We start from the raw sequence: 22862 nt of genomic DNA, 5'->3' as shown, positions 1-22862 counted from the left end.
GACGTGTATGATACGTACACTTTATTAAGCCTCTTCCCGCGCCCCAACCTCCTCAGTCGCTCTGCTCTTCAACGGTTGCTGTCTCTCTGATCCTTCTACTTAAATTCTAGGTAAGCGCTGTCTGACTTAAGGAGCCTCTCCTCGCCTCCCTGGTGTGCGCCGCACCTCCTGGAGCAAGGCGCACGACTGGGAGGAGAAGCGACTTAAGACACCTAGGGTTGGGCTTCTCTGGGGCGGGCGGGTACTGTGCTCCGAGGTCAAACTTTTGGTTTGATGGGAAGCTGGCACATTGTATCCAAGCACCAGGAGTGCCAGGAGGGGCTGATGGCTTTGGTGGCGGGAGTGATCATGCGGTGGCCAAGACCTGCGGGGTGGGGGTGGGGGGGTGCTTTTCCCACGTGACTACCGCCATCTTGTTCTGCGGGAACAGATTGAACGTGTGGGTGTTCTGGGCCTGCGCGGCGTCACAAAATGACTGGCGTGTTGGCAGGGGATGTGGGCATGCGCGAAGGAGGCCCTCAAATGGCTACCTCTCTGAGCCTGCCCTGCGGATTTCCGTCTTATTGGTTCTTCCTTTTTGGTTTCCCCATAGTTACGAGGCTGTTTCTGTTGTCTCCTTTACTATTTATCCTTTCTTCAACCTCTGCCTCCCTCCCACGGTTCTCCCACCCTTTTCCATATTCTCATAGGACTCAAGTTCACTGCCATGTCCTCTGAAGAAGGGAAGCTCTTTGTTGGAGGGCTCAACTTCAACACCGATGAGCAAGCTCTGGAAGATCACTTCAGCAGCTTCGGGCCAATTTCTGAGGGTGAGATGTGGGCCAGACTCATAATGGGTGGGTACGGTTAGAGGAAGTCTGGGGCCCCCAGGCTTTTATATACTCCTTTCCTTGCTTTGTTCCTTTCTAAGGTGTGTAGTTTAGGCTTTGGAGAATCTGATAACTTTTCATTGAGGCTTAGTGGGAGGGGTCCATTCTCTACCTGATACTTGTCACTTTTCCTCTTACCCGTCTTGTCTTTCTCTTCCCCAGTGGTCGTCGTCAAGGACCGGGAGACTCAGCGATCCCGAGGTTTTGGCTTCATTACCTTCACCAATCCAGAGCATGCTTCAGATGCCATGAGAGCCATGAATGGAGAGGTGAGGCCTTCTACCTGCATTAGGGCCCTGCCCCCATCTCTGCCACTTCCACTGTTCTTTCTGTTTTTCCCTCTGTGTCTGCTAGGGGCAGCGCGGCCACCAAACCCCACGGTGCCCACTCACAGGAGCGTGACTGCCTTCTGTTCTAGGGGGTGGAGGGCAGCGGCAGACAGAGCCGGGCTGCCTGGGAGGCGACGACTGGTCCTGCATGAGGCCGAGAAGCCACCCGTGGATGGTTGACCTTGACCTGCCCTGGGCTTAGGTAGTAGAGTCTGCAGACCTGTGGGCCTGGCCCGGAGAGGACCTCGTGAGTCTTCTGGGATGGACTCTGAAGCCTCAAACCAAGAGAGGTGTCTGTCTAGCCCTTGTAGTTGGGCAGCTTAGAGGAGTGGGGAGGAGAACTCACCTGAGATCAGTCAAGATGTAAGTAGTAGCAGGGGAACACGGTGGATTCAGGTCATTTTGTGGGATTCTATAGCTCCTGATAAGGCCATTCTGGTCAAAGGAGCTTGTTGTGAACGTGGCACCCAGAATCTGGTGCCCAGCAGGAGTTTCTGGGCTCTTTTGCCCACCTGCCCTGCCCACTCTTACCTCACCACTTCCCTGGGTGACCACCAAGCCATCCTCTTTGTGTCTCCTCACACCTAGTCTCTGGATGGTCGCCAGATCCGTGTGGACCACGCGGGCAAGTCAGCCCGTGGAACCAGAGGGGGTGCCTTTGGGGCCCGTGGGCGTGGTCGAAGCTACTCGAGAGGTGAGTACAATGGTAAGTTTGATCACAGGTTGTGAGGGAGAACCAACTGTTCGTGGCATGTGTCTGGACAATTGCAATTTCAAATAATAATTTGTTTGTCGTAGGTGGCGGGGACCAGGGCTATGGGAGTGGCAGGTACGACAGTCGACCTGGAGGATATGGATATGGATATGGATATGGAAGGTCCAGAGACTATGGTGGCAGGTGGGTAACCAAGCGGTTGGAGCACTCTGGTGGTACTGCCTTTCTCTTTAAGAACTGGGCTGCTTGGGTGTTTATATATATATATATATATATTTCACTGTGGTGTTACAAATGTTTGTTTTACAAATTGTAATGAAACTATGAAAGTATGAAGTACAGCATTTTGAGTTATGTGTAATGCATTGACCAATTAAGGTGCTGTGATTGCAGCATGTGATGATGTGTATGCTGTACTGTGTTGGTTGTCTATTGCAGTAACATTTAGTATGATTTAATGTGCAGTGTAAATTGTAAGCCATTAATTATGTGATTTCTTATATAATCATGTTTAATATGTCCTGGTTTGCAAGTATTAAAGTTTATACTATATAATGTGATGAAATATGTAAGTATGGTTTTTAATATTATCTGGGGATATCTGATACATTCCTGCAACTGTTTTTTCCCCAGAAGCCAGGGTGGTTATGACCGCTACGCAGGAGGAAATTACAGAGACAATTATGACAACTGAGATGAGGCATGCGCACCTAATGTAGGTGAGGCTTGTAGGTTGCCACTGAAAAGACCCTGTTGTGTTCCTTTACGTTTATCCTGCCTGCATGTATGTCACCTGGCCCACCTGACACCTTTCCCAGGCCTCCCTTGATCTCAGGTGCCTGTCAGGGCTACTCTGCCTTCCAGGGTATAAGGGAGGGGTATCTGAAAACCTGTCCCCCTGTAGCCTGCTGGGCATGGAGATGAGGGTGTGTAAGTTGTGAAGTCCTCAGTGTCCTTAACAACCCCAGGAGGTGAGCGTGTCAACTTGTTCCTTCCTGGCATCACAATTCTTCCTCTTCTTACTGTTCTCAGATACACAAGGAATAAAACTTCTGATCCAGGATCGTCCTTCCAATGGCTGTATTTATAGAGTTTTGGAGCTACACTGAAACATCTGTTTTAGTACATAAACATATTTTTGAATTGAGCTCCCAAGGTAGCTTGTTGAAGACCTTTTAGAAAGCTCCGTGTGTTTTTATTTTTAGTTTTTTCTCCCGTTTCAAGACAAATTCTGGGGCATTTAGTTTGGGCTCTCAGGATTGGTTCTGGCAAAAAAAAAAAAAAAATGTTTTTGACCAGACTTTTTTTTCCCCAGAAATCATGTGCATCTAGGGACATTTTAAAAACTCGTAGACAGTGTTTACCATGTTTAGGAAGCAATTTCCAAATGTAACTATAAGAAATTAAGAACATGATTACTTAGAGGTGGTGTTTTTTATTGAAGATCACTGACCTGATATATAGATGTTTCTTAAAATACTTGTGAATGTCATATTTTTTTAATACTGGAAGAAAAAAATATTCTGTTGTGTTTTCATGTAGCATTTAGGATGTCCTTCATGGAGCTGATTAAAAAGATGAAACCTGAAAAACAAATTGATATTGACAGTGCTTTATCCTTACTCAACCCAGTTTGTAATTTAGGAACAGACGGAATATCATTGGGAAGGGAGGCTTTGAGCAAAGAATTTAGTTGAGGGGTGGGGTGGGCAGGGACTGCCGAAAGTTTAAAGTTTGGGGCTGATTTGGGTCTGTGCAAGCACACTGTAGACGTACCGTGGGTTCACTCTACACCCCAGCAGTAGTGGTGCAAGTCTCACTATAAAGTGAGTCACAACCTTTTTGCTGCTGGAGGGCTTTGCCTTCCATTTGTAAAAATAGATATGTGAAATGCAGTAGAATGGGGTATGCTTGAGGTGAGGTCCCCTAATAACTGGAATTGGGTTTCTTTATGGTCCCATTGTCTTGATCATTTCAGCATTTCCTGTTGAGGGGAAAGCACGTTTAATAGGCATATACAGCCATTGAGAACATTTGGCCACACCCTCTATCACAGGGAGTCAGTAAGGCGCTGGCAGAAGCCTGGTCTGCTTTTGTGCTTCTGGCTAATGTGAGTTCAATTCTCCCTTTAGTCAGGATTCTGGTGGCTGCACTGGAGTCCCATATGGTTTAGCTTTTCATCCAGAATTTCTAATCAGTTGTGTCCATGGCTTCCACCTGGCTGACGCTGAGCTAAGTACCAATAGATCGAAAGTTTCGAAACAACCTAAACTCCCTTACTTTCTCATTACTGGGACTTAACATTAATAGACTGGTTATGTTCCCTCAAAATGTGTTGGAACCCTCCCCAATACAACGGTATTAGGAAGAGAGGCCTTTGGGGGGGTAACTTGGATTAAATGAGGTCATGAGGGTAGGGCCCTCATCATGATAGAGAGCTCGCTTCCCTGCTCTGCTCCACCATGTGAGGACAGGAGGCATTTTGGAAGAGGGCCCTCACCAGAGCTGAACCATCCTGGTATCTTTAACTTCCAGCCTTCAGAACTGAGAAATTTGTGTATCTGAGGGTGTAATCACCCTCTCTGGTAGCAAACTAGACTGGCAGCATGGGTGCAGGTACTATGAGTACCAGTGTTGGCAGCCTGCTTCCCAAGTCTGCCAGCGAGTTGGGACAGGCCCCCAGGACCCTTCCTCCCATCCAGGTCGTCCTGCCTAGCTCACTGAGCAGGGCCCAGAGAGTGGCGTTATGTGCTGGACCTTCAGGGAGCCACAGCAGTGGACCACTATTACTGCCCTGTGAGAGGGTGAGGAGGGGCTTCTCTGCTCCTTGCACCTGAGGGAGTAAGACGTCCTCACCACCAGTGTGGCCTGAGGATAGAATCCCATAATCAACTACAAAGTTCCTGCAACAAAATGATCCCCTAAGTGACATCAATAAAGACCATAAGTAGCCTCCTATATCTGGGTGACACCTTGATCAGCTTGTGCTGCTCTCCTGGTCTAAGGTGCCTTGTAGTCCAGCCCAGGGAGGCCCAATCTCTTGTTTATTTGCTCTAAGGAAAGGGTCCTTAGAGAACAGTCAGGGTTTTTTTGGCAGTGAAATTGCTGATCAGTAAAATTTCCTGACAAAAATGCCCATTGGTCCTCTGCTTCAGTTTAACCAGGATCTCACTAATGTGCATGTTTCCCAAGAATCCACCAAAACCAGAAACTCCCTCTCACCTTGGGAACCTGTGTCCCAGGGCCTGTGAAGACCAGATTCCTGGCCTGCAGATACTTTAAGTTTTTTAAATATGTTTATTGATTTTAGAGAGAGACATCGATCGGTTGCCTCCCATACCCACCCTGACCGGGAATTGAACCTCCAACCTTTTGGTGTACGGGACAACGCTCCAATCGACTGGGCCCCACCGGCGAGGGCTGCAAATACTTTTCAAGCCCTGGATCGTGCTTTTACCAAAAGCTATCTACAAGCATCCCATAGACAACCTCCCCACTTCAAGTTCCAGAGTAAATCCCAAGCCCTGCCCCTCCCACCCCAGGCAAGCTGAATCATTGTCACCTCAGGTTCAACGTGTATAAAAGAAATTAGTGCCCACCTGATGGTGGGGTCAAGGGTGTTAAATGCAACATGTATAGAATAGGGTAAGTCCTGATACCCCCACACCCTTTTCCCCCATTGTAGGTGTAGGCGTGTAGAAAACTTTCAAATAGCTTTTTAAATAAAAAAAAATGCTGTGAATACTTAAGGTATATCAAAAAACATTGGACAAACATCAGTAGCCAGTGTTGTTATAACTCCTCTGCTTATCAAGACAAAACTCCTGGTCTTGCCCTGGCTGGTGTGGTTCGGTGGACTGAGTGCCAGCTTGGGGTCACTAGTTCAATTCCAGGTCAGGGTACATGTCTGGGTTGCGGGTTAGAGGTATGCAAGGCACATTGCTGTTTCTCTCACTTCCTTTCCCTCTAGGTAAATAAGATTTTTTTTTTTTAAACCCATACCAGGTCCCTGCCCAGTTGCATACCTCTTCTATCTCCCACCCCTCCCTGGGCTAACATAAGGACCATGATTCCTTGTAATTCATCGTGCCCCAAGATCTGGAAAACCAGAAGGGGTTTTTGGGTTTGTTTTTTTTTCCAAATTTGGTGACAGGCCTGACCTGAAGCTTTTTATAATCTTTATTTTTCCCACCCAGTGTAGAATACACCTACAATATACTGGAGAAATGTTAGTGGTTTTGGAGAGTCTCCCTAGAACTTGTGCGAGGTGGGGAGTAATCTTCAACATACAGTGAATGCACAAAGAGAATTAAGGCTTCTAAATTGTTATACATAATCTGTTGAATCTGGGTTATACATAATCTGTGGAGCCCTGGCCGGTGTGGCTCAACTGGGTGTCTTCCTGCAAAGTGAAAGGTTGCTGGTTTGATTGCCAGTCAGGACACATGCCTGGGTTGTGGATTCAGTGGCTCACGTAAGTGAGGCAACCAGTTGATGTCTCCTTCCCTCCCCCTCTAGAAATAAAATCTTTTTTTTTTTATTTTTTTAAATTTATTTTTTAGAGAGGGGAAGGGAGGGAGAAAGGGAAAGAAACATCAATGTGTGGTTGCCTCTTGTGCGCCCCCTACTAGGGACCTGGCCTGCAACCCAGGCATGTGCCCCGATTGGGAATCGAACCGGTGGCACTTTGGTTCACAGGCCAGCATTCAATCCACTGAGCTGTACCAGGCAGGGCTAAATCTTTTTTTTTTTTTTTAAGTGAAAAGGTCCTAAGAGTCTTATTAAAAAAAAAAACCCATGGCATTGTTCTGCATAGACTTTTCTAATATGCCATCAAGTTGGATTTTTAAACTCAATTTTAAACTTTCTTTAGGCAAAACTCGTCTCTGAAAGTTTCCTTTACTCTGTCTAGTTCTTAATAGTTTTCCAAGCACAGAATTTGTGACTTTTTAACTTTATGACTGCAGTTCACGGTAATAAGTACATTTTACTTCATTGGGGTACAGTCCACCCATTTGTGTAAGTGGAAGAAAGCTTTAATGAATGAAATGTGCGAAGTTCCCTGATGTTTCTTAGTTTATCGTACTTTAACAAAGTCAGCTAGACTGAAACCATTCATACGCTGTGGAGGCTGCAGTTTGAAAAATGCTCTGTTTATAATTGTTGAATCTGGGTGATTGGTACATGAAAGTTCATTCTATCAATACTAACATAAGTTTGAGATGTTCCATAATAAAAAGTTAAAAAGAAAACTGTTTGAGGTGTGATTTGTTGGACCTCCACATTGGCATGGGAGGTAGGTAGCTGTCTGCTTTCTGAAGGCCTGCCCTGTCTCCCAAAGCCCTCTCCATAGTTGCAGGCATTTCTGTTCCAAGGGCCTTAAGACACCGTGGTGTATAAAGGCTAGCTTCTTTCTTTTTTTTAAGATTTTATTTATTCATTTTTCAAGAGCAGGGACAGGAAGGAGAAAGAGGGAGAGAAGTATCAATGTGTGGTTGCCTCTCACATGCCCCCTACTGGGGACCTGGCCTGCAACCCAGGCATGTGCCCTGACTGGAAATCAAACCAGTGACCCTTTGGTTCACAGGCCCACACTCAGTCCACTGAGCTACACCAGCCAGGGCTGTTTCTTGACATCTGATATTCCTTAAGTTAATATTTTCCAGACAATGGCCCTAGAACCCCTTCCTGCTTCCCTACCCATCATGACCCTTCTGGCTTCTCCAAACAGAAGGATTATCTGTTTGCCCAGCACCAGAGGTCCTGCCTTCCCTCCTCCAAAACCCAGGGCCTCTAAAAACCTGTCTCTTCACCTGTAATGTGGGGTATAATACCCATTAAATGAGTCAAGGCATGGGAAACATCTAGAACAGTGTCTAGTAGTTACATGTAGTAAGTAATGTGATATGTGCCTGATAATAATAGGCTCACAGCAAAGAATATGACAAATTTCCCTCAGGAATCATGCATGTATTAGAAGGGGCCACAGACAATAAAGTAGCAAATTGGTGTATAAGGTAACATTAGTAAGTATCAAGCATTAAGGAAAATAAAGTGGGGGATGGAGAGTGATGGGATGTGGTGTTTTTCACAAGGTGGTCAGGGAAGGCAACTCAGAGGAGGGGACTTTACAATAGAGACCTGCAGAAGGGAGAGCAAATGAGGAGGGTATCTGGTGTAGGACAATGGTTCCGCCATAGTGCTCTGGCTGCCTCGCACATCTCCACATGAGCCAGGTAGGCAAGCTGATCTAAGTATTGGCAGAACACTCCGTGATCTTCGGAACACAGAGCACTAGAGACTTGTGAGGAAATGCTTCGAGGCCAGCTCTCATTAACCTCCCCATCTACCAAAGAAGCTGTCACAAGACAGTTTCTCATTGCCTGAGGTTCTGATGAGGTCAGAGGTGTTCTATCCCTCTCCTTCCCCCACCTCCGACTTCAGGCTATAGAACTGCTTAGTCTGGAGTTAGTTCCTCTGCAGCAGGGTGCCCTACCACTCCCTCGGTAGTCAGCCGTCCCCTTGTATTTCAGTGCTACCCCCATGAGGAACATGAGCTGGCATCTGAGACTATTCTTGCTTTTGCTGTCTATGTAAGTAGCAAACACCTGAATCGAACAAGGGCTTGTTTCTCTACTGGCCAAATCGGTCAGCCTTTCCCAAACCCGGGAAAGAAGAATTACAGGCAGAAGGAAAAGCAAGCAAGTACAAAAGCCCTGAGGTGGGAGCGTGGTTGGTGTGTGTGAGGGAACAAGGTCAGTGCAGCAGGAGCAGAGAGAGCCAGGGGGCAGGGGGCAGGAAATGAGGTCGGAGAGCTGACAGGGACCTGGTCTGTGGGGCTTTTTCTGTGAGAGGGCTGGAGCCACAACATGGGTCTCAGCAGAGGAGGGCCTTGGGCTCGCTTGGGTTGTAACGGTACCCACTGGCTGCTGTGAGGACACAGGAGGGGGTGAGGGCCGAAGCAGTGAGACGGCCACTGCAGTAGTCCGGGTGGTGGAGGCAGGGACATGGAGAGGAGTCGGATTCTTGATATATTCTGAAGGTGGAACTGACGGTATTTGCTTACACATCAAGCGAGATGGGTGGGGGAAAAGAAGGTACTTGTTATGAATCCACACTAGGGGAGCTCACACAGAATAATTTGGCAGTTGGTGTTAAAATAGTGTAGTGATGCCCTGGCCAGGTGGTTCAGTTAAAGCATCATCCCATACAACAAAAAGCTTGTGGGTTTGACTCCTTGTCAGGGCACATACCTAGGTCACAGGCTTGATCCCCAGTCAGGGAGCATACAGGAGATAAAAGATTGATGTTTCTCCCTTTCTCTTTCTCAAATCAATAAAAACATATCCTCAGGTGAGGGTTTAAAAATAGTGTAATGATTAAGAACAAGGATTCTGGAACCAGGTGATCTGGGTACAAGTTCAACTCCATTGCTTACTGCGTGCTCTTGGACACCTAACTGTTTGCCTCAATTTCCCCATTTGTGACATAGGATAATGGTACCAACTTCATAGGGTTGTTGTGAGGATTAAATAAGGTTTTCTATGTCTGTAAAGTGCTTAAAACAGTACCTGGCACAGAGTGCTTGGTATTAGTAATATTACTGTGGGGTGAGCTGACATGTTTACTGCATGAGTACATAGAAGAGAGTGTTCCAGATCCCAGGAACAGTTTGTGTAGTTTTCAAAGGATGTGCAATTAAGTCAGTGTGGCTGGAACATACCCTGATTGAGGAAGAACAGGGGATGAAGTTGGAGAGGAGGTCTATGAGATCAGCTTCTCAGAGCAGCTGGGGGCCATTGTGAATTTCAGGGTGGATCTACCAGTGCAGGAGGTTGGGAGAGAGACAGGAGAGAAAATTGATTTAGGCCTTGATGCAGGGGGACGTACAGAGGGAAGAGAGAAAGGAATGGGGCACTACCGTCAACACTGCTGGCTGGTTAGTATGGTTTCTGGTGTCCAGGATGAGAAACTTAGTCCAGTTCTACTTCCTGCCTGGTCCAACTGCTAGTTCCAAAATTTTCTACGCCTGTGACCATGGGAAGTAAACCCCTTTACTGGTCACTTTCCTTATCTGCAAAGTGGGGTTCAATGTTCCACCTGCCTCATTAGGGTGGCTGTGATAATTACCTAGATGGATGTATTAAGAGCTCAGTAAATGCAGGCTGTTACCAAAAGCAGGCGGGGCTTATCCCAGGAAAGCAAGGGGCTTGATATCTGAAAAGCAATGAGATATAATCCAGTGTATTCGCAGGAAAAAAAAACAGGAAGAACTAGGGGCTGGACCCATTTCGCTATACTACCTGGGACTGAGGTACCAGACCCAGGGTCCATCTTTCCCAGGCCCACAGTCTGGCCCTGAACCCCTCACTGAGTCAAAGGAATTGTGAACTGAAGAGCAGAGAAGCCCCAGTTCCAGCCCTGCAAAGTGATTTCTCCCCCTCCGAGAATTGGTCACTGACTGGCCTCACTGGCCTTATCCGTACATTCGGCATCCAGAGCTATGTGTCTCTGGCTCCTTTTTATTCTGGTTCCAGCTTAAACTTATTTCTCGTCCCTCTCCCCATCCCACAGCTGAGCAACACTAAGAGGACTATTTTAATGACAGTAAGTTACCAAATTCTAAATGATCTTCATTATTGTTTATCTCTTCAGTTAAAATGGCAACTCCATAAGAGTGGAGACCATCTGTCTGAGTTACTGCTGTTGCCCCAGTGCCTGGCACCCAGTAGGGGCTTGATTGGTATGTGTTGGAAGGCTAGCTCCCTGTTTCAGTTTGCTGGGGGTGTTCAAGTGGTTTGTGAGGCTTTTCCCAACTGCAAGAACCTTGTTTATGACTCACGCCATGGAGAGTTATCACCATTCAGATTTTGGGGACTGTGAAAACTTTGGCTTCAGAGGCTAATGTTTTCCTATCAGGAAATGGTAAAATGTCCAACCCCCGCATGTCCCATATAGGAAGAAACTTCAGGGATGAGGTGAGTAAGGACTTAGCATCTGCACTCGTTATACCTCAGCTCCATGTCTCCCCCAGTTACTCTCTGGCCTTGATTCTTGTCACCCCCAAGCTACCCAGGCTTTCCTCAAATCATGCTCCTGTTTGTTCCTAGGATGGGCCCCAACTTCGGGTTTCATTTTAGCCTGTGTTAGTAATGAAAAGTGGACATAGCCTGTATGGTCCAGTGTTCGCCTTTACATTTCTAAACTCTGGGGGCCAAATAGGCAGGAGGTGTATGAAGGAAGGAGGAGTCCAGGACAGACATGGCCCTGCCTGTTTCTGCCACTATTTGAGTCACTATTGTACTGTGTTCTCTTCAAACAGCTCTGGCTTGCCTGTCTTTTCTGTCTGAATCTGTTTTAGTTTGTTCATGTGGCTAGGACCCTCAACTGTCATTCTGACGGTGAAATAGCCCTGATCCTGTTAGAATGAAAGGACCTGTGGTACCCTATGGGCTTGAGCTCCCTTTCCAGAGGTCATGAGATGGTAACCAAGGCTATTTACAGTCTCCAGGAACTGATTCTCATGACTTGATACCCCCAGGCCTGAGACCCTCCTTTCCCCACCCACTGACCTGCCATTCATGCTGAGAAACTCTGCCCCTTCTCCCCAAACTCCCAACAAACTGAAAGTGTCTTCTATCATCAGCTTGTTATTCAAAACCTATTTTTTAATCCTCACCCAAGGATATGTTTGTTGATTTGAGAGAGGAAGGGGGGATGGAAGTGGGGGGGAGAGAGAGACAGACAGACAGAGAGACAGACATTGATCGGTTGCTCTCGTATGCACTCCAACTAGGGATCGAAATGGAAACCTAGGTATGTGCCCTAACTGGGGATCAAACCTGTGACCTTTTTTGGTGTACGGGACTATGCTCCAACCAGCTGAGCCACTCAGCCAGGGCAAATCCTAATTTTAATCCAGTAAGAGTGTGTAAAAGTTTAAGAAGAAAAACTGAAAAACTGCAGAGCACATAACAGATGAAAAGCAGCAGCTGTGGTCATTCTTTTTTTAAATTTTTTAAAAGACTTTATTTATTTTTAGAGGGGAAGGGAGGGAGGGAGGGAGGGAAACATCAATGTGTGGTTGCCTCTCACGTACCCCCTACTGGGGACCTGGTCCACAACCCAGGCATGTGCCCTGACTGGGAATCGAACCGGCAACCCTTTCGTTCACAGGCTTAATACACTGAGCGACACCAGCCAGGGCAGTCATTCTAATTCACATTAGTTCTGCACCATATCTACCTATGGCAGATGGATCTATTATTGGGAAAAAATTTTAAAACATCTAACAGTAGTCAACACTTAGTGGGTATTTCCTCTGTTCCAGATGTTAGTCTAAACTTTACAAGTATTAACTCATTTAGTCCTCCCAATAACCCTATGAGGCAGTGTTTTCAGAGGAGGAGACTGAGTCACGAAAGGGTTAAGTGACTTGCCCCAATACACACAGCTCCAGGTTGGCAGAGCCTGTGGTAGTGACCAAGGTTTACTGCCTTGTACACATTACTGTACTACCTCTCAGATTAATAGCAAACTGTTCATGAAACAGGTCTTACGAACACTTCTTTTTATCCTCACCTGAGGACATGCTTACTGATTTTACAGAGAGGGGAAGGGAGGGGGAAAGAGAGGGAAACATCAATGTGAGAGAGAAACATCAATTGGTTGCCTCCTGTATGGGCCCCGACTGGGGACGGACCAAACCGGCAAACTAGGCACGTGCTGTGACCAGGAATCAAACGACACCTGTGGCCTTTCAGTTTACAGGACAACGCTCCAACCAACTGAGCCACACCAGCCAGGGTATGAACACTTTTTATGTGTTAATTAATTTATAACAGCCCTGTAATTGGATTGTTTTATCTAGTATCTTATAGCCTTATAGGAATGAGGTTTTAAAAATAGTTTTTGAAATTTAACATATAGATATTGTAAAAACAACAAAAGAATCAGTTCTGGTAGTGAGACAGTAAATCTCCCTGGCTTCTCTGACTTTCCTGTGACTTCTTCCCATCATGTGTCTTTGGAAGGTGAGTGGTGGGATGAAGGGCAGGGCTCTCTATCCAGGGAGGGTCAAGGTGAATGGGAAAGGCACTGATCACAGCACCCTTTATGGTGAAATGAACATGGGAAAAAACCCAATGCTGGTCACAAATAGGGAACCAGTTTAATAAAAATGTCACTCTTGAACTCTCTGGGCTTCAGATTTCATCATCTGTAAACTGGGGATAGTCACAGGTCCCAAAACACTCAGTTATCAGAATTAAATAGATTAATACACATAAATCACCTTGAACAGTGTCCAGCACATTGTCCAATAAATATTAGTGGTTATGCATTTGTGCAGTGAAATAGTTTATTCTTCAGCAATCATGAAATAGAGGGGTATTTAATATCCTAGAAAGACACCGGTAGCTTAGTTACATGGCAAGAGAGGTGCCAAATCCATAAAACACAGTGTGGTCTATGTTTATTAGGACACACAAAAAAGGGCAATACATTTTTGGATGTGTCTCCTCGTTTCAGGTGGCTTTAGAACATTTTTCAGATTGTAGTATTTGTGATAAAAGTAGTGTAACAATAACAGTTTTGAGAATTGTATCAGTTGATGTTAAGATCCAATAGGAAGCTACTAAACATTGTATTTCAACTTTGTAAATTGTATATCCTGACCACGTTAAGATGAATAGAGAGGTGGTTTCCTGTTGAAGTCGAAATAGGATGATTCAGATAGGCTTCTGGGATTGTTGTGCCTAATTATTTAGTGATTCACGCCCATACCAAGTTTCCTGGAAGCACCAAGCCCAATGCCACGCCCGTCCCTACACCCTCCTCATAGAACCTACTCTTCTCATCCTGGGGGTGTCCGGAGGCCCATCAATTACTCTAAGAACTGGTGAACTTTGTAGGGCCCTCTGCATGTGTGATTGTTTTATTCTCTGCTTCAAATCTTGGTTGGCCAAGATTGTGCTACTAAAAAGCCACGTATACACCACTCCTTTAAAAGAAAATGTTTCTTTTTTTTTGAAAGTTGTGTATCTGATTTTTAGTGAGTGATTCGCATACTCGTCCCTGTCCCTATGGCCATGGGACATAATTCTTGTGTATACTAAAAGTGCCATTAGGGACCGGGGGGGGGGGGGGGGGGGGGGGTTTGAATGGAATTTAAGGGGCGGAGCCTCCGCCCCGGTGACGGTAGCTACTGTACCTTAGTGCGCCTGCGTGTTCTCCCACGCTGTGGGGAAGATTCCCATCCATTCGCTCTAAGCTTGGCAGCTTTTCCTGGCAGCAGGCAGCCATCTTGCCGGGAGCCTGGGAGAGGGAGAGGAGAGACAGAAGGAAAGGGCGACACTGGTCTCAGGGCCGCCCTGGGGGCCTCAAGAGCCGGAGGCAGCCCCGGAGGTGGCCCCTGACCCCGGGCCCTGTTCTTGGACCCAAAAAGGGAAGGCGGGGGGCGGGGGGCAAGATGGGTGGGGAAAGCCAAGGATTGCTAGGCTGGGGGAGGAGCGTTGCTATAGCGACCGGGGAGGGGAGAAGTCAGGTCAAAATTCCTTCTGTGAGTCTTCCGGGAACTGCCAGAGCAGGGCTGGGGTGTTGACCCTGCTAACAGCCGGGTGGGATCTGACATTTCGGCGTGGAGGGACTCAATGTCTGTGGAAATGATCACCTGGCAGAAGGGGCGGAACTAGATCCCTTCACTTGAGACGCTGACATTCCAGGCCCTTGTCCTGCAGGCGCCCGCGGGCGGATACGGCGGAAGAGGAGGCCGGGTAATGGCCGCGGTGTGGCAGCAGGTCTTAGCAGTAGACGCGAGGTGAGACGCGGGGTCAGATCCCAAGGGAGCGGAAGTTACTGTGGTGCATGCGCAATGGTGATAAGTGAGTCTGGGTGGAGAACTTTATGCGGCTGCGTGAGCTGGCTGGGGTTGAGCATGCGCAGTATCAGAAGAGCCGGCTAGAGAGGGTCCTAAAAAGCATGCTGGGAAAAAGCAGTCATATATGGGCTTGTGCAAAAAGGGTGTGTTATTAGAACCTTTGGGGGTGGGGGAGGTGATGGAGCTCAGACTGGTGACATCCTATTTCCCACCATTACTCGCCAGACTTATTCTTACTACCATCATTTCCCCAGTCTGACCCCATCACCATCCCATACTGTTCCCCACCATTGCCCCACACTAACCATCACCATGTCAGACTGACCTCTACTATTGTGTGCATTGGCTCAGTCACCCCAAATCAACTTAAGCAAAGCTGCAAGACTGCCTCCATTGTCCCCATGTCCTTTACTACTGAAGACGCACTCTCATCACATTACCAGAGGAACCCCCATCACCACTGCTGATCACTTGCCATCCTGACCCCTACCTGCCACACACCTCATTCTCTTTCCCTATCCCCTGAGCTGATTGATTCCCTCTGTCCTGTGCCTGCTGCTCGCCTGCCTCCTGCCATCGCAGGTACAACGCGTACCGCACACCAACGTTTCCACAGTTTCGGACACAGTATATCCGACGGCGCAGCCAGCTACTGCGAGAGAATGCTAAGGCTGGGCACCCCCCAGCACTGCGTCGGCAGTACCTGAGGCTACGTGGGCAGCTGTTGGGCCAGCGCTACGGGCCTCTCTCCGAGCCAGGCAGTGCTCGTGCCTATAGCAACAGCATCGTCCGCAGCAGCCGCACTACCCTTGACCGCATGGAGGTGAGCTCCCTCCACACCACCTGCCATGCATACCACCTGCCTCCATGTATATTCACTCAACAGACTTGTCAAGCACCTGCTATGTGCAACGCATTGTTCCAGACTCTTAGGATGAGCAGAGGGCAAAAACAGATAATATATGAGATAAGCCAATAAACGGACAATAAACAAGATAAACATGGTGATAAGTACACAATAAAGATAAATAGGTCAATAAACATTGCAAACCAGATAAACAAGTCAATAATTACCATGGCTTATAGTGAGGCATGCTAAGATAGAAAAATAAAGCAGACTGGGGAAAGTAAATCCGGACTGGTGTAGGGAGCAAAGGGAAGCTATTTTTGATGGGTATGAAGAAGGAAATCCTCTCTGAGGAGTTGAAAATTGAGCTGAGACTTGAATGAAGCAAGAGACTGAGCTGTGTGGTTTTCTGGGAGGCATTCACCCTTTCTTCAGAGAACATTTATTATCTACTAAGCGGGCAAGGGTGGAAGAAGGGTAACTAATGCAGAGGCCACCACAACACAGGTGATGGTGGTGGCACTGGATGGGGTAAGAAGGGATCTGGTTCTGGTATATTTTGAATGCTCCAGACCTCATAGGTTCTTGAGGGCTGTTTCCAAGATGCGCCCACTCTGACCCTCTCTGTTCACAGGACTTTGAGGATGATCCTCGGGCCCTGGGGGCCCGCGGACACCGCCGTTCGGTCAGCCGAGGCTCCTACCAGCTGCAGGCACAGATGAACCGTGCTGTCTATGAGGACAGGTAGGCACCAGGGGCAGCTCAGGGCTGGGGATTTGTGAGGGGCAGAGGAGCCATGGGGCAATGGCAGGCTGAACACTAGTACCTTCCTCCTCTCTCCTCCTACTCCTGTTGGGGCCCAGGCCCCCCGGCAGTGTTGTGCCCACGTCAGCAGCAGAAGCAAGTCGAGCCATGGCTGGAGACACATCGCTGAGTGAGAACTATGCCTTTGCGGGCATGTACCATGTTTTTGACCAGCACGTGGATGAGGCAGGTGAGCCAGTAGATATCAGGTCCCATCACCACAAATTTGCCCAAATTGTGACAACCACCCACTGTATCCTTTTCTGGAACACAAAGTCTCTTGCCCAACTTCGAAGGAGGAATTATCTATGAAACCTTTCACAAACCTAAAAGCCCTCTACAAAGTTGTCTGCAAAATCTCAGGTATTTTGTCTACCATAAAGGGGCTCAGCATCTTAAAAAATCCCTTTGCAGAGGTCTTCTGGGGTCACGAGTCATTTGAACAAGTTGAAAGCTTTTGCTGCAGAGAAATCCTCTTGCAAAGGACAGAGTGGGTCTTACAAACTGCTAAGACCTTGGTAATTGTAAAGTGCTTGCTGAGGTGTGGAGGCCTTTTCACACTGCAGAACTCTTGCAATCCATAAGGCACCTGCTAAGCTGTAGGGAGCTTTTGGAAGAGGGCTTTCTGGGGTTCCAACTCCCTTTCTCAGTGAAGGAAAGCCCTTTGCTCAGACCACTGTGCCTGATGCAATGGGTTCCTCCCCTCAGCTCACACATCAGAACCTTTTATAAACAAAAAGCATCTGGTGAGTGTACTGACTCCCACAAGTGGCTCCTTGGCATTGCAGTCCCAAGGGTGCGCTTCGCCAATGACGACCGGCACCGCCTGGCCTGCTGCTCCCTTGATGGCAGCATCTCACTGTGCCAGCTGGTGCCCGCTCCGCCCACCGTGCTCCGAGTGTTGCGGGGCCACACCCGCGGTGTCTCCGATTTCGCCTGGTCCCTCTCCAATGACATCCTCGTGTCCACCTCACTCGATGCTACCATGCGCATCTGGGCCTCTGAGGACGGCTGCTGCATCCGGGAGATCCCTGACCCTGATGGCGCTGAATTGCTCTGCTGCACCTTCCAGCCAGTCAACAACAACCTCACTGTGGTCAGGCTCCAGGGCGCCCACTCACCGGGGGCGGGGACGCTGGGCCAGGAGGGCTGTTCTAGGGCATCAGTATGAGGGGGGAGGGTCACCTGTAGTCCATCGCCACAGTCCCCTGGTAGTCAGACTCAGAGGGAAACAAGTCAGAATGAGGACATGCAGTTCTCAGTTTGGGATGGCCTCACTGTGGTAGACTACAGGGGTGACTAGTTGGGGGGCTAGGGTCATAGGTCTGCCACTCCTTTGGTCCCATCAGCTGTAGTCCTACCATTTTCCAACTGCAGGGGCTACTGTTTGGGGAGTAGGATTACTAGTTGGAAACCTCATCTCGTCTCAGTGGAAGCTCGACTGAGGTCTGACCCCAGGATAGAGAGTCAGAGGGCGGGCAGTGGGGAAAGGAAATGAAAACCCTGGCCTGGCCCTGAGCGGGGAGTAGAGGGGAACTGGCCAAGTGATCCTGTGCTCTGGGATCCTTTTTAGTTGTGGCAGCAGCAGCAGCCCCAGTGTAATCAAGGCTCCAGGAAGGACCAGCCAAGGAGTGGATGAGCTATTGTCAGGGGTCTAGGATGGTGCTGTGCTTTGCTGAGCACAGGGAGCACTGGCCAAGAGGCAACACTATGGGTCTGTGACCCCTGTAGTCCCTGCAGCAGGTGTCTACTCTGGTCAGATTGCAAGAAGGACTGGCTTGGGAAGACTATAGGCCTGGGTCACCTCTGGATTACCTACCATGACCCCACTGTAATTAAATTTCAGTAGGGAGAAGTGGGTCCCATTAATAGCAGTTCCACTGTGGTCAGACTCAAGGTGGGACTGGCTGGGAGCAGGATGATAGCATGCGATTCTCACCCACAGGTGGGGAATGCCAAGCACAATGTACATGTCATGAACATCTCCACGGGAAAGAAAGTGAAAGGTGGCTCCAGCAAGCTGACAGGCCGCGTTCTTGCTCTGTCCTTTGATGCCCCTGGCCGGCTGCTCTGGGCTGGTGATGACCGAGGCAGTGTTTTCTCCTTCCTCTTCGACATGGCCACAGGTAGGCAGGCCCCAGGCCTTCATCTGAGTGCTTGCACTCCTGCCCTCCTGGTACACAGCCCTCCCACTTACTTTTGTGTCCTTTCTCCTCCATGGTTGCAGGGAAGCTGACCAAAGCCAAGCGTCTGGTGGTGCATGAGGGTAGCCCTGTGACTAGTATCTCCGCCCGCTCCTGGGTCAGCCGCGAGGCCCGGGACCCCTCCCTGCTCATAAACGCTTGCCTCAACAAGCTGCTGCTCTACAGGTCGGTCTCCCCTATCCAGCCACCTGGAGATGTAGGGCCTGCCGCCTCCATCAGACTGGGAGGGGAGGCCTGTCTCCTTCAACAGGTTAATTTCACTGAGCAAAGAGGTCCAGTTTCCTCCCCCTCCCCCTCCTCCTCATCATCATAATATAATGATGAGCTCGATAATAGCAGTAATAGTAATAGCAGTAGCTGGCACTTCGGGAACAGTTGCTGGTGCCAAGTCCTGTTCATAGCTTCTCATACACATCACCTCATTTAATCCTCGTAACAACCCAGTGAGGTGGCTGCTGTTGTCATGACCATTTCACAGATGAACAAACTGAGGTATAAAGTGGACTAAGGCCCCTTGGAATAATGACCTGTTTTCCTTTTTTTCTTCTGCTGCTGCTTCTTTTTTTTTTTTTTTTTTTTTTTGAGGCGGAGAGTTTACTGTCCCCACTCACATGTGTCATGTTACTCAAATGCAGTTCTCAGCCTGGGCCATATGCTGGGTCGACCTGAAGGGCTCCCAAATTCATGACCAGGCCCCAGTCCACGTCAGGGATTTCAGAAGCTCTAGGGCAGGCTGGGCATTGGTATAGTAAAAGTTCCCCAAGTGTTGTCCAGCCGGGTCTGAAAGCAGCTGCCTGGCAGGATGCTTGCCGTTTTGCTATTTTATTTTTCTTCTCCTTTTAAAAATTTTATACACACACACACTTAACAATTTTTAATTTAAGTGTAGTCCTAAGTTTCTTGCCTCTTTCCCCCACCCTCTGCCTTCTCTCGTCCTCATTCCTGCCACATGGGCCACCCCCTGCCATAGTTAAGCATAATAACAACTTTGTATGTACTGTTCCATGCTTTGCTCCCTGTCCCACAGTCCTCAACGTGCACACACCCACACATTTCTAAGGGAGAGTCATTATTTTACAGAAGTGGGTTCCCTTCACATCCTTTTCCACATCGCACTTTTCTCACCAGATGACGTTATGGACATGCTGCAGGTGACCTGCAGCAGCTTCGGTTCATGCCGTTGAACAGCTGGGGGGTAGCCACAGTACAGGGGTGCCAGAGTCTGGTCAGCCATTTCTTCTCTTTGTGCACATCTGAACACCAGAGCTCTTAGAGACCCTTAGGTAGAGAAACTAGTGAATTGCACTGCAGAGGCTTCCTGTTTATGTCAACAGAGAGAGTGTCCAAACTGTCACTAAACCACCCACCAGCCCCTGCTTTACAGGTTTCTACCATTGTCTGAAAACTGGATTTCATGAACCTTGAAAAAAACTCAGGCGCAGGGGTGGGGACACAGGCTAGTGCACCAAGCGTTCCCCTCTGGGCTAAGGCCATGCCCTGACCTGCTCTCATTCTCCCCTCAGGGTGGTGGACAATGAGGGGACCCTGCAGCTGAAGAGAAGTTTCCCCATTGAGCAGAGCTCACATCCTGTTCGCAGCATCTTCTGTCCCCTCATGTCCTTCCGCCAGGGAGCTTGTGTGGGTGAGTCCTATAGGGTTGAGGTGTCTGGGTGACTGGGGAGGGGCAGACACTGGGGCTGGTGCTGGTGTGGCTCATATATCGTGACACCTTGATGCCCTGACTTCCTGGTCCTTGACACCTGTCACAGCCCAACTGCCTTTCCCTTTGAACACAGAGCCCCGACCAGCCCAGGAACCTCACTGCATAAGAAACAGACCTCCCAAAGAGCTGAGAGACCTCACTTTCTAGACACAAAACCAAAACAGCTAGTTAACCTCCCATCTAGATAGGGCCCCCCATAGACCTCCCCAGGCATGCTGGGACCTCACGCCTTGGATATGACTCCCTCAACACCTGAGTCCCCTCAGAGACCTCACATCACCATGTGCAACACCTCCTGACGACCTCTCCTTCTCACCTGGGCAGTGACCGGCAGCGAGGATATGTGCGTACACTTCTTTGATGTGGAGCGGGCGGCCAAGGCTGCAGTCAACAAGCTGCAGGGCCACAGCGCCCCTGTGCTGGACGTCAGCTTCAACTGTGATGAGAGCCTCCTGGCTTCCAGTGACGCCAGCGGCATGGTCATCGTCTGGAGGCGGGAGCAGAAGTAGGAGCCTCCCGGCCCTGCCACGTCCACCTTCCCACCTGGCCCACGCTCCAGCCTTGTGTTTGTAAATAAAGTTCCTGTGCTTGTGCCGATGGCTGGCTCCCAGGGCTGCTGGGGGCAGGATAGTGGAGAGGGCAGCTCTAGGGCCCAAGATGGGAATGCATGCATGTATTGATTTATTCCTTCATTCAAGAACCATTTACTGAATATCTGCCATGTCGTGGGCAACACTTTAAGTGTTTTACGGTCACGCATTGGACAGACATCACTGAGTATCTGCTGTGTGCCAGGAACTGTTCTAGTCTCTGGGGATACAGCTGTGACCTAAGTTGATGGCAATCCCTGCCCTCCTGGGGCTTGCTTTCTAATGGAAGCAGGTAGGTAACAGAAATATTTAATAGGTCAGCTAAAAATGAGTGTTGTGGGGACCAATAAAGTAAGGACAGGAGGTACTATTGCAGGAGTCAGAGGTTGGGCTTTTTTGGATGCCGTGATCAGGAAGACATTCCTGACTGAAATTTAAACAGAGACCTGAATGCAGTGAGAGGGAGCTGCAGTGTGTGGGGAAGAACACCATTCCAGGCAGAGAGAAAAGGCAGTGCAAAGGCACTGAGGCTGGAGTGTGCCAGCAGGGTGGTTGTAGAAGCTGGTGCAGGAGGTGATGAGGTTGGCCAGGCCTGATCCTAGAGGCATTTGTGGACCGTGGTGAGAACTTGGGCTTTTTATCTGAGTGAGGGGTGAGTAACCAAACAGTTTTGAGCAGAGGATTCCTCTGGGCGCTCTGAAGAGAACATACTGGGGGGCAAAGGTGAATGCAGGAGGACTAGTCAGGAGACCCTGCAGTAGTTGAAGCAAGCATGATGGGGACCTGCATGATGGGGGCAGTGGAGGAGTTGAGGTGGCGAATGTTGGCTTCTACCACAAGGTTTCATCCTAGGAGTTTGCAGGGCTCTGCTGCCTCAGGGAGGCCCAGGCTCCCCCTAGCCCCAGGGCAGCTGCTGCCTGGGCCCCACATCTGTCTTCATCGGGCTGTTATCCACAAGCATGGAGCTGAGGACTTGGAATACACAGCGGTGTGGGAGCAACCATGGACTCAAAAGCTGAGCTAGTGGCTTCTGCTGGGAGTGAAGGGGATGCGGCTTCTCTCCACCCCCAGAGGAACCCCAAACCTCCTATCATGCCCACTCAAGGCCCAAAGTCAAGGCCTGAAACTGCTCAGAGGCTACCAAGTGATCAATATTTAAGGGGAGCCCTGAATGAGGAGAGAAAGCTTGGGGTATAGACAGGATAGATCACCAAAATCCCTTGTCAATGACCTGAGTCACCAGGCGGTGTCAAAGTTGCCAGAAATGTCAAAGAATCTCTTGGTCCAGCTGCCCCCTTCCCTTCACCTTCATAGGCTGCCATGTCCAGATGCATCAGTGGGAAGTGTGGCTACCACCTTGAGACCTCGGCGTCAGTCCACAGAGTCACAGAGACTCCAACCTGGCCCAACATTGTTGAGCTGCTGAACTAACACCAGCAGTCTTGCTGAGGGAGGAAAATAACCTTCTGTTTGTTCAAGCCACTGTTGTTTGACCATGTGGTTACTTCATCCAGAAGCATCTCTACCTGGTACAGCAGGTCCTTGAATAATATTTTTTCAATGTCTTTTTGTTATAATGTTGATGAAATGCCTTAGCAACTTAACTCTTATTTCTATCAATTAGCTTACGGTAAAATTGGTTTTATAATATGTCATTTCACTTAAAGTACAGAACCTATTGACAGTGTTAAGTGAGGACTTACTGTACTCCCATCTGAGAGACCTTCAGGTAAATGGTGATGAGATGGGGCCATCAGAGAGCTGGACTGCTCACCACCAAGGTCACGTATGTGTGTGTTGGAGGGCCTCAAGACTACCCAGACTCGAGGATTTGCTAGAAGGGCTCTCAGTCTCAGCGTACACATGGCAATGATTTCCTCCAGCAAAAAGATACAGAGATCAGT

At 48.7% G+C, this 22862-nt stretch overlaps 2 protein-coding genes and 1 long non-coding RNA gene across 14 annotated transcripts; 2 read left to right on the top strand and 1 right to left on the bottom strand.

The window, feature by feature from the left end:
- RBM3 (RNA binding motif protein 3) lies at window positions 1-7168 on the top strand. Of its 10 annotated transcripts, none has more exons than XM_053917097.2 (7): window positions 1-110; window positions 690-809; window positions 1032-1138; window positions 1787-1904; window positions 1997-2096; window positions 2550-2628; window positions 5224-7168. In XM_053917097.2, the coding sequence occupies exons 2-6, from the start codon at window positions 707-709 to the stop codon at window positions 2605-2607; spliced, it is 486 nt and encodes a 161-aa protein (XP_053773072.1). In that variant the 5' UTR covers window positions 1-110; window positions 690-706; the 3' UTR covers window positions 2608-2628; window positions 5224-7168. The 10 variants fall into 10 exon arrangements, with proteins under 10 accessions (XP_053773072.1, XP_053773070.1, XP_053773068.1 ...); XM_053917095.2 differs by having other exon boundaries at window positions 2550-2632; XM_053917093.2 differs by having other exon boundaries at window positions 2547-2628.
- LOC123478666 (uncharacterized) lies at window positions 3229-14717 on the bottom strand. The gene is made up of 3 exons (XR_006653946.3): window positions 14584-14717; window positions 14125-14228; window positions 3229-3497 (listed from the first exon to the last, which is right to left on the bottom strand). It is a non-coding gene; the product is annotated as an uncharacterized lncRNA (long non-coding RNA).
- WDR13 (WD repeat domain 13) lies at window positions 14593-22862 on the top strand. 3 transcript variants are annotated; one of them, XM_024579956.4, is made up of 9 exons: window positions 14657-14730; window positions 15373-15613; window positions 16272-16381; window positions 16501-16631; window positions 17230-17537; window positions 18387-18567; window positions 18669-18810; window positions 20169-20287; window positions 20693-22862. In XM_024579956.4, the coding sequence occupies exons 1-9, from the start codon at window positions 14690-14692 to the stop codon at window positions 20875-20877; spliced, it is 1458 nt and encodes a 485-aa protein (XP_024435724.1). In that variant the 5' UTR covers window positions 14657-14689; the 3' UTR covers window positions 20878-22862. The 3 variants fall into 3 exon arrangements, with proteins under 3 accessions (XP_053773063.1, XP_024435724.1, XP_024435725.1); XM_024579957.4 differs by having other exon boundaries at window positions 14664-14730; window positions 15407-15613; XM_053917088.2 differs by lacking the exon at window positions 15373-15613 and having other exon boundaries at window positions 14593-14730.

Source organism: Desmodus rotundus, chromosome X (assembly GCF_022682495.2).
Source record: "Desmodus rotundus isolate HL8 chromosome X, HLdesRot8A.1, whole genome shotgun sequence".
In the NCBI taxonomy this organism is placed as follows: domain Eukaryota; kingdom Metazoa; phylum Chordata; class Mammalia; order Chiroptera; family Phyllostomidae; genus Desmodus; species Desmodus rotundus.
The sequence above is the reverse complement of the archived record's forward strand: the minus strand, read 5'-3'. Positions and strand labels throughout refer to the sequence as shown.

Excerpts from the sequence above, each read along its gene's own strand:
- RBM3 (XM_053917093.2), top strand. The coding sequence starts at position 707 with ATGTCCTCTGAAGAAGGGAAGCTCTTTGTTGGAGGGCTCAACTTCAAC. Across the intron at positions 810-1,031 it reads CTTCGGGCCAATTTCTGAGG|TGGTCGTCGTCAAGGACCGG; the intron begins GTGAGATGTGGG and ends TCTCTTCCCCAG. Across the intron at positions 1,139-1,786 it reads TGAGAGCCATGAATGGAGAG|TCTCTGGATGGTCGCCAGAT; the intron begins GTGAGGCCTTCT and ends CCTCACACCTAG.
- WDR13 (XM_024579956.4), top strand. The coding sequence starts at position 14,690 with ATGGCCGCGGTGTGGCAGCAGGTCTTAGCAGTAGACGCGAG. Across the intron at positions 17,538-18,386 it reads TCAACAACAACCTCACTGTG|GTGGGGAATGCCAAGCACAA; the intron begins GTCAGGCTCCAG and ends TCTCACCCACAG. Across the intron at positions 18,811-20,168 it reads AACAAGCTGCTGCTCTACAG|GGTGGTGGACAATGAGGGGA; the intron begins GTCGGTCTCCCC and ends TTCTCCCCTCAG.